Consider the following 16,361-nt stretch of genomic DNA (forward strand, 5'->3'; position numbering starts at 1 on the left):
ATGAGAGGCAACTTGTGGTTAAGGGCAAGCTCCAACGTGGGCCACGGGCGCCGGAGGGAGGGGGGAAGCCCACTTAACGCCAGTGGTGCTCTGAAGCAATGGAGGGTGTTTAGCTTCTTTGTCACCACGCAGGAGAGGGCCCTTCAGCAGATCAGTCTAGGAGGCTAAGGGATGGGGAGTCATGCACCCGTTCATGGTCGAGTTGGCCTCCGAAGGAGTGGGGGAATGGAGGGGCAGAGCGTTAACCCTTGGACTCAAATCCTGGGAAGGGAAGGGGGAACATTGGAGGGGATGAGACACCGAGGACCAGCTGCAGCCATCGTTTTGTAGGTGTTTCTCGCTCACTGGAGCACACTAACAGCTGATCTATATCTAGACGCGGTGCGGCTTCCGCCGGCGCCGTGGCTTAGCTGGTTAAAGCGCCTGTCTAGTAAACAGGAGATCCTGGGTTCGAATCCCAGCGGTGCCTCGGCCCTTTGAGAGTGGTATATTATTGCTGCCAGAAGAAGGCCTTTCTGCACCCCCAAAGGGCCTTTCTGCCGCACCTTTCCAGAGGCGATTCTTCTTACCAAGCCAAATCCCTCTTTGGGCATGTGTTCCCATGCACTTTAAGTATGCAGCCGGAGGCTGACTCCCATTTCGCTTTCGTGAACCAGAGTGAACCGGGCATCCCTTTGGCCGCCTTCAAGGTTACCGGGCGCTGGACTAGGATTTGGGTTCATTTTGTTGGGGTCGTACGGTAGCTCGGGGAAGGGAGGCAGACTAGGAAAGTTGCCGCTCCCGCAAAGCCGCTGCTGGCTGACGCAGGGAAGCCGGGGCGAGCACCGCCCAGCCGAGGCGCATGCGCACAGACATCTCAAGGTAGCAGGGCGGGGCCGGCGCGAGGCGGGCCTGTTGATAGGCAGCTATAGTTACGCAGGCCCCGGGCCGCACGCGGCTGTGATGGCCGAGTGGTTAAGGCGTTGGACTCGAAATCCAATGGGGTCTCCCCGCGCAGGTTCGAATCCTGCTCACAGCGGCTATACTTTTGGTACTGGGTACTACCCCCTGCGGAGGAGAAAGCAATTCGTTTTTCTAGTGCTTTCTTTCCTTGGAAAAGATCTCGCCGTTTATTCTGAGATTCTCAGGGACTCAGCCACCTGGGACAAGTCCGCGAGCACCCTCTTGCGGGCCTCAGACTTCTGCCTCCTCCGAAGGTTGGCTCCTGCAAAAGCCTTTTAACGGCCGATTTGAACACCTAAGTCCACCAAACTCAGTTGGTTCCTCAGTGCTATCAACAATCATGTTACTTTTCCCTAATCCATTCACCATGCAGCTCTCCTATACGACTATTTCATTCAGCCTTTCACCTCGAACTACGAATCCCTTCATCCTCCCTCAGCTTTACTTCCTATTTCACTCAGAAAATAAGGCATTCCGAAGAGGTTCCCCCATCGATACACGCAATCGCACCTACGTACCTACCTGTGTCCACATACTCTTCCTTCCCCCATTACTTTAGATGAACCCTTTCGTCTAAGGTCAGCCCTACACTTAGCAGACCTCCCATTCCCTCTGGCCCACAAGGGCTCAAGGACATTTGCTCTCTTTCCTATACCATCAGATTTTTCCTCTCTAACTGGGTTATTCCCATCAGCCTACAAACATACTGAAATGTATTCCAGTTTAGAACAAGCAAGACAACAAAAGCTATCCTGATCCCACACACCTCCTCTGGCTACCACTCCATTTCTCTGTTCTCTTCCTCAGGAAAACAAGTTTTCTTATATCCACTGTCTCCAATTCCATCTTTCCATTCTCCTCTGAACCTTCTTGAATCAGGAGCTCACTCCTCATTCATCAAAGCTGCTCTTGTTAAGGTTATCAAATGACCATCACCTTGCCAAATCACATTGATCTCTGCTTAGCAGCAGTTGACACAGAGGCTTACTCTCTCCTCTTAGAAACACTGTCTTCACTTGCCTTCTAGGACACCACACTCTTCTGATGTGCCCTCGACATCATTAGCAGTTCATTTACAGACTCCTTTGCTGGTTCATTATCTTGTGGATTTCAAATGTAGGAATGTTTCCAGAGCTCAATTTTCCAACCTGTTCTCTATCTGTACTCACTCCGTTAGTGATCTCCAGTCTCAGGGCTTTAAATATCAATAATACATCAATACATCCAAAATTTCCATCTGTAGTACCAGAGTTCTTCCCTGAATTACAGATGTATATATCCTTTTGCCTACTTGTCATTTCCACTTGGATATCTAATAGGCAATCACATACTTAAAATGTCCAGACCTAACTCCTGCTCATCTCCCCAAAACCTGCTTCCCTGTAGTCTTTCCAGCTCAGTAAATGGAAATTCCGTTTCTTCAGTTGGTCAGACTAAAAACCTTAGGGTCACCCCTGATTCTTCTCTGTCTCTCACCCGCTGCACACCAGTCAGCAATTTCTTACTTAAAATATGTAAAAAATTTTACTTCTTGTCTCTGCTTCACCACTACGCCCTGGTCCAAGCCACCCTCATCTTTCACCCAGATTATTGCAATAGCCCTTAAATTATTTCCTTGCTTCTGCTCTCATTCCTTGTTCCCTTACAATCTACTCTCAACACATTGGGCAAAGTAATCCTTTTAAAAAATAAATCAGATCTTGTCATTTCTCTCTGCAAAATCTTCCAATGGGATATCAACATGAATTCATGGTTTTTAATGTGTATGGATAGAGAAATAAATGTATGCACACACACAATGTATAAACATACATGTATTTCCTGGCTCTGTCCACTGAGACAGCCTAGAAAAAAATGACACATGAATAGTGATAAGCACACCAAGTGCCCAGATCTTGGTTACTGAATACCATTCTCTACTAAAATGAACCAGGGCTCCATGGAAAAAAGGCTGATTCTAGGCTGTGGTGATCATCTTGGACCATTTTGTTGCACCAGAAAGTAAAGAAGTGCTCAAAGAATATTGGGTATATATAAAAAAGACACAGCAGCTAGAGGCTGCAGCCAAAGGGGCACCTATTGGATCAATCTAGGACAATTTGAGCATTGAAATAATGATTGTGATAGATTATAATTCATTGAACCAAGTAAGAATCCAAAGTTGTACCAGTATAAATAAATGGGAGAAGGGAAAGCTCTTTTTACAGTAAACTGCCAACTATAAATATAGGACTGCCGGAGTTAGAAATTATCAATGGATACTAAATTAGTGAGTGACCTTTGATGAGAGTCTCCAAGTGGTTAAGTTCGCAGGCTCCCCTTCAGAGGCCCAGGGTTTCACTGGTTCGAATCCTGGGCGCCGACATGGCACCACTCATCAAGCCACGCTGAGGCGGTGTCCCACATGCCACAACTAGAAGGACCCACAACTAAAAATACACAACTATGTACCGGGGGGCTTTGGGAGAAAAAGGAAAAATAAAATCTTTAAAAAAAAAAAAGAGTCTCAAAGTATCTTCCCACAGATTCCATATTAATTACTACAAAGGGGAAACAACTTTACAGTGGAGAAACCTGGCGAACACCATCTTAACCACATGATCAAAGTCACGTGTCTCAGTATTGAGACAAACGGACCTGTGTCTTGTGATGTGATGCACTGAAAAGGACACAACAATTCTGTGGTGATGTTCTTGCCAGAAATGCATAACCTGAATAACTTGAATCTAACCCTTGAGAAACATCTGGCAAACCAAACTGAAGGACATTCTACAAAATAAAGTTCCTGAACTCTTCAAAATCTTCTGTGAAGATCAAGAACAACCAAGATTCTTCTAGACTGAACGAGGCTGAAGAGACATAACAACTAAATGCAAGATGTGACCCTGGATTGGGGAAAAAGAGCTATAAAGGACATCATGGAAACGCTTGAGGAAATTTGAATATGGACAGGAGATTAAATAATAGTATTATATCAATTTTAATACCCTGATATTGATCATTGTACTGTTATGTAGTACTATGTCATGAATGTCCTTGTTCTTAGGAAATATACACTAAGTAACCAGAGGCAAAGGGCCTGATGTTTCCAATTTATCCCCAAATGGTTCAGAAAACAAATATTTTATAGTATATTTGGAGAGAAATGGTAAAACAAATGGGGCAAATGTAAACAATTAATGGACCTGGGAGAAGAGTATAGGGGAGTTCTTTGTCCTATTCTTGCAACTTTTCTGAAAGTTTGAAATGCTATAGGGGCTGGCCCGTGGCCTAGTGGTTAAGTTCCCACGCTCTGCTTCAGCGGCCCAGGGTTTCGCCAGTTCGGATCCTGGGAAATATAGAACTATAAACCGGGGGCATTCGGGGAGAAAAAGCAGAAAAAAAAAAAAGAAAGAAAAGAAGCATATTGATAACAGCTGTTAGCTCAGGTGCCAATCTTTAAAAATATATATATATATATATAAAAATTAAGAGTGCCAAAAACAAAGCAAAAAAACCTAGTGGGAAACAAGCTCTCCAATGGCTTCTCAGCTCACTCAGAGATGAGTGAGTCCTTACAATGGTCTAGATGGTCCTGCAAGATCAGCCTTCCGCTTTACGGCTCTCATCTCCCCTCCTACAACTCCTGCGCTTGCTACCTCCACTCCAGCCGGGCCCAGGAGGGCCCCTTGCTGCTCTGTGCTCCCTTGACAAGCCAGGCAGGTTGCCCCTCAAGGGCAATGAGCCCTTAGGAGGAAGGACCTGGCCTCTGACTTCCGAAAACATTGGCCAAGAAAACCCTATGAACAGCTGTGGAGCATTGTCTGATATAGCGCAGGAAGGTGAGAGGATGGCGCAGAACATGGCAGGGTTCCGCTCCCCTGTCCACAGAGGAGCTAGGAGCCAGATTCCACTCCACGGCACTAAAAACGAGTCCTTCCCTGATATTACCATCTAAAATTAGTTCCCACTCTCCACTCTCCTGTTTCATTTTGCTCCATGGCACTTATCGCCATCCGACAAATGATAAGTTTTCCATAATGTTCATTTGATTGTTTCCCCCACAAGAAGTGTAAGACACACAAGGCCCGGGATTATGGTCGGCTTGGTTTTGGACTGCAAAGAGGTCCTCTATGCTGATTCTTCCCTCAACCCAGGGGCCTGGTCCTCCTCCTTCCCAACCCCCAACCCCCCAGGACCCCACCCTCCAGGAACTCCCCCTACTCAGGACCCAGGGGGTCCCAGGAAGCTAGCCTTCTCTTTGAAGAACAAAGAGGGAGGAGCTGAGCCTTGGAACCCAAGCCTGGAGAGACGTCACAGCGGGGGAGGGGAAGCTCAGACACTCGACCAGCTGTGCTGTCTCAGTTCCTTCCCCCGCCCCCCGCCTCCCTGGGGGCCCAGCGCGTGTGGGACACGAGTTCCCCTCCCCCAAGCCCTGAGGCAGCCCAGTGTTGAGAGAGCCGTCTGGAAAAGCCTGGAGGCCCAGACACCTATACACACACCATGTATGCAGACACAACCACAAACGGACATGCACACAGGCCCACGCTGACACAGAAGCATGCGATCCACTCCGAGGCCCCGATACCCTCAGAAACGCTAGGGGTGGGGCGGCGTTGGGGGGTGGGGGGGGGTCGCGGCCCTCACAGCTGCATCTGCGCAGGAGCAATGGCTGGAGGAAATCACCCAGCCAGCCCAACGGGTCTCAGGTTTTGGGGGCAGAGCTTTTTAAGAAAATACAATATTATCTACAAAGAGTAATATTTGGAGTGAAACAAGAGAGAGATCACAACAACTTACAAATTGAAAAAGCTGAGAAATACCACAAATGTCACAAAGTCCACAAAAATAACTTATTTGTATTAAATAACTGCCTGAGCACCTCTATAACACTTTCCACAGACTAGCTTCTGGCGTCTGTATATTTCATATCTTGTTTCTCCTCTACCATCCACGTACTTGTAGCGACAAGAGCCACTGGACACGTTCAGATCACATGTGCCCTCTGGCTTTGCACCTTCACAGCGCGGAAGCCCAATGAGTGGCAGCAGGTGACAGAAGTATTCCTGGAAGTCATCCCTACATCAGGACCGCTAGGCTAGCTTAACTATAGGTGGAAGTGACTGGAAACTGCATTAACATATCTCACAAAATCATAAATATTATGTCTCCCCAACTCACCCCATAACCAGATCCCCAAAATGCCCACAGCCATTCCCACACCAGGAGGAAAAGGTGACAGAGGGGAAGCTGGAGTGGAAAGACACAGTGGTCTTTACCATTCGCAGTTAAAATGTCTTATTTTTGCAAATATTACAGAAGTATATGGCCGTGTGAACACGTTGCTGGGGCCCTCCCCAGGGCCTGTGTAAGTGAGGGGTCCTGAAGCGTAAACTTCATTAGCTTCATGCTGAATTGGCCTCTGAACTTGAAAGTTTTGATGCCGCACTCAAATGGACCCTCAACCTGCCTAGAAATCCTATTCTCCTGGCCTAGAAAGTTTGTTTTCCTACTCTCCAAAATGAACATTTCTTACCGTCTTTCTCCTCAAACGACCTGTAGCTCCACCAATGAGCTTGATTCATTCTTCTTTGAGAAAATGGAAGCAACCAGAGAGAACTTGCCTCATCCTTCCCACATCCCAGCTGACCCACACCCTCTGTCTCCCCCGTCTCCCTGTGGGCCAGGAGTCTTCCTTCCCCCCTGAGGCTGATTTCTCCCCCAGGCACTGGAGTCTAACACCCCCCACCCCAGCCCCTCCCCTCCCCCCAGGTCTGGGTTATTCAGCATCAACCATGCCCCAGCAACCCTCATCTTTTTCTCCTGCTCCCGGCCGCCACACATTTTTCTCCTCCCCGTTCACAGCAAAACTTGACAGAGTTGTGTCTACAGCCACTTTCTGCTTGCCTTCACATCCCATTCTTACCTCGACCCACCCAGGTGGGGCTGCACAGAATTACTCTCCCCCCAGGTCACCTGGAGCTTCCAGGATGCCAAACTGGGTGGTTGCTTTGCTCTTTCCTCCTTCCTTACCATCCCAGGAGCTTAGCTAGAGGTGACCACTCCCTCCTTCTTCATGAACAACCTTTTGTTGTTTTCCAGGACACCCCACTCCCCGGCTTTTCGCGGCTGCCTCTCTGATAACTCGGTATTCCTTTGACAATTCTTCCTCCTCAACTTGACCTCTAAGTGTTGGGGTGCCCCAGGGCTCCTTGTTCAGCTCCTTCTCTTCTCTCTTATAGCATTAAAAACCATCTATCTCCCAACGACTGCCCAGTATTTACCTTCCAGCCTGACCCCAAACTTGTACATCCCTGGCTGACCTGCAGCCTCTTCTTGGATGTCTAAGGGGCTCTCAACCAACCTGACTAATTTTCTTGATTTCTTTCCCCAAACCTTTTCCCATCCTCCCCAGTGTTTCCTATCTCAATAAAAGGCACCACCATCTACCCAGTTACTTAAGCCGAAAACCTAGAAGTTCACTTTCCGTCTCCACTGCAGCCACCTCCGTACAAGCCGCCATCATGTCTGGCCTAGGAGACTGCTGCAGCACCTCAAACGGCCTCCCTGCTTGACTCTCCACACAGCAGCCAAAGTGATCTTTTCAAACGGAAGTCGTGAATATAACTCTCCTGCTTAAAACCCTCCATTGGCTTCCACTGTGCTTAGACTCAAATCCAGACTCCTTCTGGAGCCTCTAAGGCCCAGGTGATGGGCTATGCCTACCTCTGGGTTCTTCTTTCTGTCACACTCCAAATTCTCTGTCCCAGGGACACCCCCCATCTTTCTCCAGCTCCCATGATCAAAGCCTGTTCCTGCCTCAGGGCCTTTGCACTTGCTGTTCCTTTCGCCTGGACTCATGGCTGCCTATACTAGGCTCAGATATCACCTCCTCATAAAGGCTGTCTCTGACCACTCAGAGTAAAGTAGGTAAAGTAAGTAGCACAGCATCCTCAAGTCATTGCTGGGTCCAGTTGTCCCCGCCCCCCACTATATGAACTTGTGTTATTGTCTGCTTTCTTAGTCATTTTCTGCCCCCGCCTCCCACTATAATGTAGGCTTCAGGAGAGCCTAGCCCCAATGTACCCCCAATGCCTAACAATACTTGGCACACAGGAGGCACGCCGTAAATATCAGCTGAGTGAATAAACATAGTGGCTGTGTGCACAGACATACAGATGCCCAGCTATCGTACAGTTTCCTTCTGGGAGCCACTGTCACGGCTTGGAGTTGAGAAGAGAGCATTTCCAGTCACTGACACAATCCAGAGACAAGAAAGACCCAGACTCTGGCCCAGATGAAACAGGCCGAAAGAGAAACCAGAAACAGAGGCAGAGACAGAGACCCAGAGCGAGTTCCAGAGAGAGTGACCGAGATAGACCGAGACCCAGATTCAGCGAACCAGAGACCCGGGCCCGCAGAAGCCCGGCAGCAGCCGGAGACAGCGCCAGGAAGCGGGGCGCGGAGGGAGGCCGAGCGCGCCGGGAGAGCGCGGAGAAGCAGCGCCGCGAGCCCGGAGCGCGGCCGCCCCCGCCCCGCCCCGCCCCGCCCCAGCTCACAAGTGGCCGCCGCAGCTGGGGTGCGCCCTGCGGCCCGCCGGCCCGACGCGTGCGGGATCAAAGCGGCCGGGAAGGGGCGGGCAGGGAGGTGGCAGGAACCCGGAGGTGTGAGCGAGCTTCCCAAGGGATGGCAGGGGCGTGGGAGCGCAGAGTGCCAGGAGGCGACAGAGACCTGGAGAGACGACGAAGAGATCCCGGGGACCCGGAGACACCCAGAGACCGAGATGTAGACGCAGAAAGAGACGGAGCCAGAGATGCAGAGAGACAACTAAAGACCCGGAGAGACCGGAGCAGAAGTTGCTAAGGACCTGGAAGGAACGTGAAAGATGCAGAGATCGAGATGTCGAGAGGAATGCAGAGACACAGAAAGACGGGGAGACAGAAAAGGCGGAGGCCCATGGACTTAGAAAAAGAAAGCGGGCTTCGGAGGGAACAGAAAATAAGAGAGGGAGCTAGGAAGAGAAATGGAAAGAGGAGCAAGGGACTTAGAGCGTGTGGGGCGGGAAGATCTCGCCCCTCCCCCACAGAGGGTTGAGAGGACCCCCCGGGGCAGGGATCCAAGCGCGGTCTCCTTTCTCAGGGTCACGCCTGCGGAGGTGCGGGGCCAGGGGCGGAGGGAGGGGTGTGGGAGGCAGCAGGACCCCCAGGCGGGGAGGATGGAAGTGTGAGGACCTTCGGAATCAGTCTCGATCTAGAGCCTCAAAGTCTGCTATAGAGTAAAAAAGTTGTGTTAATAATTGGTGGAAACGTCAAACAGAGATACTTCTCAGGCGCATCATCAGACTTCTCTCTTTTCTGGGGAAAAGGAAGAAAAAGGAGCGACCACTGCATTGGCCGGGAATCGAACCCGGGCCTCCCGCGTGGCAGGCGAGAATTCTACCACTGAACCACCAATGCAAGCGGCGAACACCTCTTGATAGCCCTCTGCTAACTTAGAGGTGGAGGCGGTCGTGGTCTGGCTGATGGTGACCCCGAGTAGTTGACGTGGGTGGAGCGCCGGTTTATCCTTCCTCCTGCTCGGATCGGGCCACCCGGCCATAAAGTCGCCCCATATGGCCAGGGGCGGCCCCACACCTGGGTGCGAACAGCCCGGGGCCCCGAGCCCCGCGTGCAGGTGAGAAAAACTCAGCCCGAGTCTAGGTTCCCAAGGAGGGGGGCGGCGGGGGCTTCTGGGGCCACACATCTGCGCTCCCATTTGGCCCAGGTAGGGGGAGGTGGGATGTGCTGGGGGCCCTGATCCCAAATGGGAGCGCCCTCCCCAAGGTCTGTGTTCCTCCGGGCTCGGGCCTTGGCAAGGCGGGCTCCGTGAAAAACACCAAGGTGTGGAGGGGCAAGGGCGGGGAATAGGGGGTGGCTCGGAGGAGCCCCATCCGTCTCTAACTCCATAGCTATCTTCCGACTCAGGTCTGCAACACTGTCTTTCCGTATCTTTTTCCCTGGCACTCTTGCTGTCCCATTAAATCTCTGATTTTATCTTCTCAGGCACTTTGTCCGGAAGTCTCCGAGTCTACACGCATCGCTCTCCAGAGGGTCATGCTCTTGGTTTGAGGTGGGTTTTGATCCCTTTTTTGTATCCCTTTAAGAAAACTGCCTGCTTCCTGCTCCCCTACAGTCACGAGGGGTCCCCAGTAGCAAGCAACGCCAGCACACTTGTGTCAGGTGTCCTGGCAGCCAAATGCCTGAATCTCCTATAATTAATTTTGAATCAAATACTTCCAAGTAAAAAGATCTCTCCACTTCCTACTCGTGCTTCAAAGCTTTGCTTCCTCTTCCTTGAGGCTCCCCCGGCTCCAGTCCAGTCATCCCTCAGGATGACCCTTTCCGGAGCACCCACTTCATTTTGCTTCTATAATAGCTGCTTGATAACACATTGTCTTCTTCACTAGATCCTGCAGGGATAACGTGGGCCTCTAGCGCATATCTCAGTATGAACGGTCCAAGCCTAGACCAGTGCCCAGTGCACACAATGAGCGGGCAGATGTGGGCCGAATTGAATATGACTGACTTGGAGCTCCTCTTACCTCCAGACAGAGCCCCAGTTGAATTAGACCGATCCACCCAGCACACTCAGGTCGCTCCCTATCCCAAGTAGGAGGTGAATTCTGGGGGAAGATGTCTAAGATCCAGTCAAGGGGCCGAGGGGTGCTAACTTTTATTTCAGGGTTAGTGGGGGTACAGTGAACTTCCAAAAAAGCTGCCATTCTGGGGGAACTCTGAAGTTCACTCCTGAGATGTGTCCCCAAATCACTCAGACTTCCTCTCTCCCTAATAACCTCCTCCCGTCAGCTGGGTCTCGACTCATTATACAACTTTATGGTCCTTAAACCAGCCGGTGCTGCATGGGTCCCTCAATTCCCACACTCCCAGGCCAGTGCCATTCCTTCTCCCGCCCCCCACCCCTTGCACTCCTCCCCTTTCCGGGAGCCTCGTGCCCCAGGCCGCTCCGGGAGGGATCCGGGTGCCGAAGGAGGCGGGGCCGGGTCCTACCCCCCTACCCCCACCCCGGAGCCTGCAGGATATAAGGCGCAAGGCGAGCAGGGACTCGGTCTACACCACGGTCCCGAGGAGCGATGGTCACCCGGGATCGAGCCGAGAATAGGGACGGGCCCAAGGTGAGAGGCGGGAGGGGTGGGAGCAGAGGTCCCTGGTCCAGTCAGGGGACAGCGTCCCTGAGACCGTGAGTCAGGGAAGAGGACGGAGACCAGGGCTGGAAGGTGGAGAGGTGCCCGGGGAACCCAAGGAGCCAGGAGCTGGGGAGGAAGCTGCAAAGTATGAAGAAGGGGACAGGGTCCGAGCAGGACCTGCGTGGGTGGCAGTAGCAGAGGTCTGGGGTTTGGCAGTTGGCACCTTGCTGCCTGGAGGGCATGGGAGGGGGCCGGCGCTTGAGTGAAATAAGTCAGAGGAGCACAGAGCTAAGATAAGAGGGTGAAAACAAAAAGCCGAGAGGCTAGGCACTTGCTCCACGAGGGCTGTGAGCCGGGGCTGGCCCGATGCAGCCTATAGAGAAAGGCCCGGTGGATACTGATTCCAGAGGCCCGAGACCGGGTGGAAGATTTTAGAACCAGTAAAGGGTGACCGCATAGACGGGTTAGAGGGAGAAGAGGCGCGGTCGCGCTGGGTATCTCCCTTTCTGCACTCAGGGCCGCCAACTCTGAGCCCGGCACCGTGCGGCCCACGTGTCTGGGCGCAAAGAGGGTCCCCAAAGTTCTCCACTGAGACAGAGAAAGACTGCACGAGACGGAGACATAGAGAGAAAAGAGGAGGAGGAGAAGGAGACACTGAGAGGGGAGGAGGGAGGAGAATGCAGAAGACCCGGGAGAGAGAGGAGGCGAGCTACAGAAATTGATCCTAGGGGCGTTGGGGAGAGGGGCGTGGAGAGGGTTCGAATGGGCCGGGCCCTAGGCTCTCCGGGGTCTTGGGGAAGGATGGAGGCGGGACTATCCCAGCGGCGGGATCCGGACGCCAGCGCGGCCGCGCTGAGTCTCGGTCGGGTCGGCCCGCTCTCCCTTTCCTGCTGATCGCAGATGCTAAAGCCGCTAGTGGAGAAGCGGCGCCGGGACCGCATCAACCGCAGCCTGGAAGAGCTGAGGCTGCTGCTGCTGGAGCGGACCCGGGACCAGGTCAGTCCTGCTGCCATCCCCGGACCCCCAAGCATCCTGTCCTCACTTCCTACTGGGGTGGGGACATATGCTGCATTGGCGACCCTGGCCCCAAGGCATCCTGACCCGAGTCCCGCCCTTGGAATCCCATCCCAGACCCCCCCTCGCTCTCAGAACGCAATCTTCAACGCCACCCCTTGGGTCTGTAAGTTTCACACCCAGCTCTGTAAATTTCACTCCCGGGGTGGGGCAGTCTCATCCTTCAGGTCTGTAAATTCTCTCTCCCGCTACACCCCCCAGAACAGCCAGCAGGGTGGTTAATTTCACTCCCTGGGTTTGCTGTTTCAAATCCCCTCCTCACACGGTGGGTTGGTTTCATCCCCTCGGGTTGGACAGTTTCGTCTCAGGGTGGGCCAGGACCATTCTCGATCATCTCCACTCCGCATTCGGTCGCTCGCTCTGTGGGCAGTGCACAAACGCGAACCGGGGGCACCCCCAGCTCCCGCACCCCACCTCCCTTCTTCCCCCTGCCACTTTCCCCCTCTCTCCCCACCCCTTTCTGTCTCTGCGCCCTCCCCTCCCATCTGTAGAACCTCCGGAACCCGAAGCTGGAGAAAGCAGAGATACTGGAATTCGCCGTGGGCTACTTGAGGGAGCGAAGCCGGGTGGAGCCCCCGGGTACAGCGCGGGGGTGGGGCAGCGGAGGGAGGGAGGGGGGATTCACTGAGGTCCGGGCCGGGGCAGACGGGGTGGGCCCTGCGGTGGACGGTGGGCTTGGGGGTTGGCAGGCTCTTCTCCGAGGCGAGGTTAATAACACCCGCGCGTGTCTGTCTCTGTCTCCCTCATTTTCTCCCTCTGTCGGTCCATCTGGTTTCCTGTCTCTGTCTGTGCGCCTGTCCGGCTTCGGTATCTCCGCGCCCCGCCCCTTCCCACACCCCTGCTGGGCCCCTGCCCTGCCCGCCCGTCCTCCCGCCGGCTGCACCCGCCGCCGCGCCTCCAGGGGTTCCCCGGTCCCCAGCCCAGGACGCCGAGGCGCTCGCCAGCTGCTACTTGTCCGGCTTCCGCGAGTGCCTGCTTCGCCTGGCGGCCTTCGCGCACGACGCCAGCCCGGCCGCCCGCGCCCAGCTCTTCTCCGCGCTGCATGGCTACCTGCGCCCCAAGCCGCCCCGGCCGGAACCGGTAGATCCGAGGCCCCAAGCGCCGCGCCCACCGCTGGACCCCGCCGCCCCGGCGCCTGGCCCCGCGCTGCACCAGCGCCCCCCAGTGCACCAGGGCTCCCTTAGCCCGCGCTGCGCTTGGTCCCCGTCCCCCTGCTCCCCCCGCGCCAGGGATTTCGGCGCGCCGGAGCCCCTCACCGGACTGCTGCCGCCGCCGCCGCCGCCTCACAGACAAGACGGGGCGCCCAAGGCCCCGCCGCCCCCGCCGCCCGCTGTCTGGAGACCTTGGCCCTGAGCTTTGGGGGGTGGGGGCGGGGGCTGGGGGTGGGGTAGAGACTCCAGCCCGAGGGCAGCAGAGGGACCCGGGCGTCCGGAGGAGGAGGTGTTGGGGAGGGCGGCGGGGCGCGCGGGGGCAGCGCGCGGGTGAGATGTGGTCTATATTAGAGTATCTATATAAATATATATTTCCCTGGTTCCTGTCCCTTTTCCCTGCCCCCTTTGCGTCTAGGATTGTACCCTCTCTGCCCCCAGCCCAGCCCCAGTCCCTTCCCGAGTCCCTAGTGCATGGAATAAAGTGGTTATTAAATCCCCATGTGTCCCCGAGCCAGGGGCCTGCCTTTATCTCGGCGTCCATGCCCATTTGCCCTGCCCTCTGTCTCCCGCCTCAGTCCTGCTCTCCATGGCCCAAGGCCCGGGGCAGACAGGTAAGTAAAGAAGAGAGCAGAGAGGAGACTGAGGTTGGAACTGAAACCGGGTGGAAACACTGAGATAGGGTAAGGGAAGAGGGGATGGGAACCTTTAAGAAAAGGCAGAATACAGAGGAAAGGGAAAAAAAAAATTGAAATAAAATCGACTCTGGTGGGATTCGAACCCACAACCTTTGAATCGCTTTTTCGTCACTAGAAGTCCAATGCGCTATCCATTGCGCCACAGAGCCACCTGGCGGGCGCCAGCGTCTGACAGCTTACGGGTACTAGCGTGGGGAGGGGTGGGGGAAGGGTGGGGGTGAGAGGGAATTGGGCGTGGCGCGCCAGGAGCGCTTGGTTTGGACTTCCGAGGCCCGCCTGGGAGAGGTAGCGGCGCAAAGCCGGTGACCCAGGTGGGAGTGCGGGCGCGCAAGGGTGGAAGAAACAGGGGGAGAGAGCAACTGAATATGAGCGAGCCAGCGAGTACAGAGCTCTGCCTGCCCGCTTGGGGGATGCTTCCAGCCCAGGCGCACCCCACTCCCAGATGTGGCCCCACTCATCAAAATAAACTTGTTTTGTTGTAAATTTCTATGTGTATCTGTTTCCTCTGGTCTATTGGCTTTGCCGTCCGCTGCTCCGCGGTCCAGAGTCTCGATGGTTCCCAAAGAACACCTGCTAATCTAGTAACAAGCATGTCCAACTTATTTCTCTCCTCTAGTCTCTTAGGAGGACTGTGAGGATGACTCTTTTCCGCGCAGGTAGCGTGGCCGAGCGGTCTAAGGCGCTGGATTTAGGCTCCAGTCTCTTCGGAGGCGTGGGTTCGAATCCCACCGCTGCCAAGTAGAGTTTTTCTCCGCGTCTAAGCAAGCCGTGCTTCACAAAGCCCCTTCTGGAATATTCCTTAATTTTCTTAGGACTCCTGGTAGCAGTCTCACCACCGTCTTCCCTCTCTGCTATTCCAGACAGAGCCTAAGTCTGCATTCCAGCCCCAAAGCGAGACCTGATGGAAACTGCCAAAGTAACCTTCATTTATTGTTAACCGATCTTCACTTTAATATATTCTTACATAACATCCTTATCTCTCAAAATTAGTGCAACTTGCTGTTTATTTGACTTACTGTATATTCTCCTGACAGTGTGCTAGAAGCTCCAATTACCCAGTTTGAAAGACTCAAGGAACTGCAACTTGGTTTTTCTTTCCAGAACCTCTCGGATCATAAAAAAATCTCATATATGAAACTAATAGTAAATAACATACATAATGAAACGTTCATTATGAGTGGAAAAAGCAGACGGAAGGTTCCACCGAGATTTGAACTCGGATCGCTGGATTCAGAGTCCAGAGTGCTAACCATTACACCATGGAACCCGCTTGCCCCTGCCTGCTTCTTGGAGTGTAGATATTACAAATCTTGCTATTCTGTGTCTCTCTTCCCCCTGCCTTTCACAGAAGACAAAAGAAAAATAAAACAGTCAGATAGGGTGGATACTGCTATCGAGCACCTCAAATATGAATTGGGACGTTCTGTAAGTGTAAAATACACACCGTACTTAGAAGACTTAGTACAAAAAAAATAGTTAAAATTTCATTAATAATTTAAAAATATTGATTACCTGTTAAAATGATAAGATTTCGGATAAATGATAAGATTTCGGATATATTGGGTTAAATAAAATACGTTATTAAAATTAATTTCGCCTGTTTCTTTTTACTCTTTTTAGTATGACTCACCAGAAATTTTAAAGTCGCATACATGGCTCGTATTACGTACTGCTCTAAAACATGTCTGCTTTCCTTCCACTGTCATTCGTTCTACCTTCTGAAAACTAAAACCCTGACGCACTTTAAACCACTTCCCTTTAAAACCAAGTAACAGTATTTTCTTTAGTCTTTTTTTCTGTTTTGTCCGAAGGAATACAGATAACTAACCCCAAAATAAGTGACGTAGGGGAGAAAACGAACAGACGCCCGAACAGGGACTTGAACCCTGGACCCTCAGATTAAAAGTCTGATGCTCTACCGACTGAGCTATCCGGGCTCTCCTCAGGATACTCTTCTGCTGCTTATAAGAGTTTTTCACGAAAGACCAGGCTCGCAGAACTGACTGGGAATTGTATGCGTGGCGTAGAGGACTCCGGCAAAGAACAGGAGGAAGCCGGTGAAGGCCAGCAGCTGCTGATTGTGCTTTCTCCTCTCTGTCGGGTAAGGCGGCCGTCCATGTTCGGACGCTGGAGCTGGAGCGCCGCGAAGGCTGAGACCTTGCCGTGCCGGAACTGGCCGCGCGGGGCCGCTGCCAGCTGCGGGCTTTCCTCGTGGAGAGGTTTCTCCCCAGCCCTGATGACCTGAAGCCCATGCACCCCGGCCCCTCCAATCCCGCCCACGGCCCCGAAGGCCGAGAGCAGGCCCGGAGCGGAAAGAATGCCACGTGGGGCCTTCAG

General features: G+C 53.1%; 1 protein-coding gene and 7 non-coding genes across 8 annotated transcripts; 4 read left to right on the forward strand and 4 right to left on the reverse strand.

The window, feature by feature from the left end:
- Positions 1-395: 395 nt before the first annotated feature.
- TRNAT-AGU (transfer RNA threonine (anticodon AGU)) lies at positions 396-469 on the forward strand. Its single transcript has one exon. It is a non-coding gene; the product is annotated as a tRNA-Thr (tRNA).
- Positions 470-936: 467 nt separating this feature from the next.
- Positions 937-1,018, forward strand: TRNAS-CGA (transfer RNA serine (anticodon CGA)). The gene has a single exon. It is a non-coding gene; the product is annotated as a tRNA-Ser (tRNA).
- An 8,102-nt stretch (positions 1,019-9,120) lies between these two features.
- Positions 9,121-13,531, forward strand: HES7 (hes family bHLH transcription factor 7). The gene is made up of 5 exons (XM_070482142.1): positions 9,121-9,594; positions 9,963-10,029; positions 12,005-12,100; positions 12,670-12,757; positions 13,080-13,531. The coding sequence occupies exons 1-5, from the start codon at positions 9,533-9,535 to the stop codon at positions 13,529-13,531; spliced, it is 765 nt and encodes a 254-aa protein (XP_070338243.1). The 5' UTR covers positions 9,121-9,532.
- On the reverse strand, positions 9,307-9,377 carry TRNAG-GCC (transfer RNA glycine (anticodon GCC)). Its single transcript has one exon. It is a non-coding gene; the product is annotated as a tRNA-Gly (tRNA).
- Positions 13,532-14,086: 555 nt separating the features above from the next.
- TRNAR-UCU (transfer RNA arginine (anticodon UCU)) lies at positions 14,087-14,173 on the reverse strand. Its single transcript is given in 2 exon segments — positions 14,087-14,122; positions 14,137-14,173. It is a non-coding gene; the product is annotated as a tRNA-Arg (tRNA).
- A 506-nt stretch (positions 14,174-14,679) lies between these two features.
- TRNAL-UAG (transfer RNA leucine (anticodon UAG)) lies at positions 14,680-14,761 on the forward strand. Its single transcript has one exon. It is a non-coding gene; the product is annotated as a tRNA-Leu (tRNA).
- A 458-nt stretch (positions 14,762-15,219) lies between these two features.
- TRNAQ-CUG (transfer RNA glutamine (anticodon CUG)) lies at positions 15,220-15,291 on the reverse strand. Its single transcript has one exon. It is a non-coding gene; the product is annotated as a tRNA-Gln (tRNA).
- A 597-nt stretch (positions 15,292-15,888) lies between these two features.
- Positions 15,889-15,961, reverse strand: TRNAK-UUU (transfer RNA lysine (anticodon UUU)). Its single transcript has one exon. It is a non-coding gene; the product is annotated as a tRNA-Lys (tRNA).
- Positions 15,962-16,361: the final 400 nt, after the last annotated feature.

This window comes from Equus asinus, chromosome 13, assembly GCF_041296235.1.
Source record: "Equus asinus isolate D_3611 breed Donkey chromosome 13, EquAss-T2T_v2, whole genome shotgun sequence".
NCBI classification, from domain to species: domain Eukaryota; kingdom Metazoa; phylum Chordata; class Mammalia; order Perissodactyla; family Equidae; genus Equus; species Equus asinus.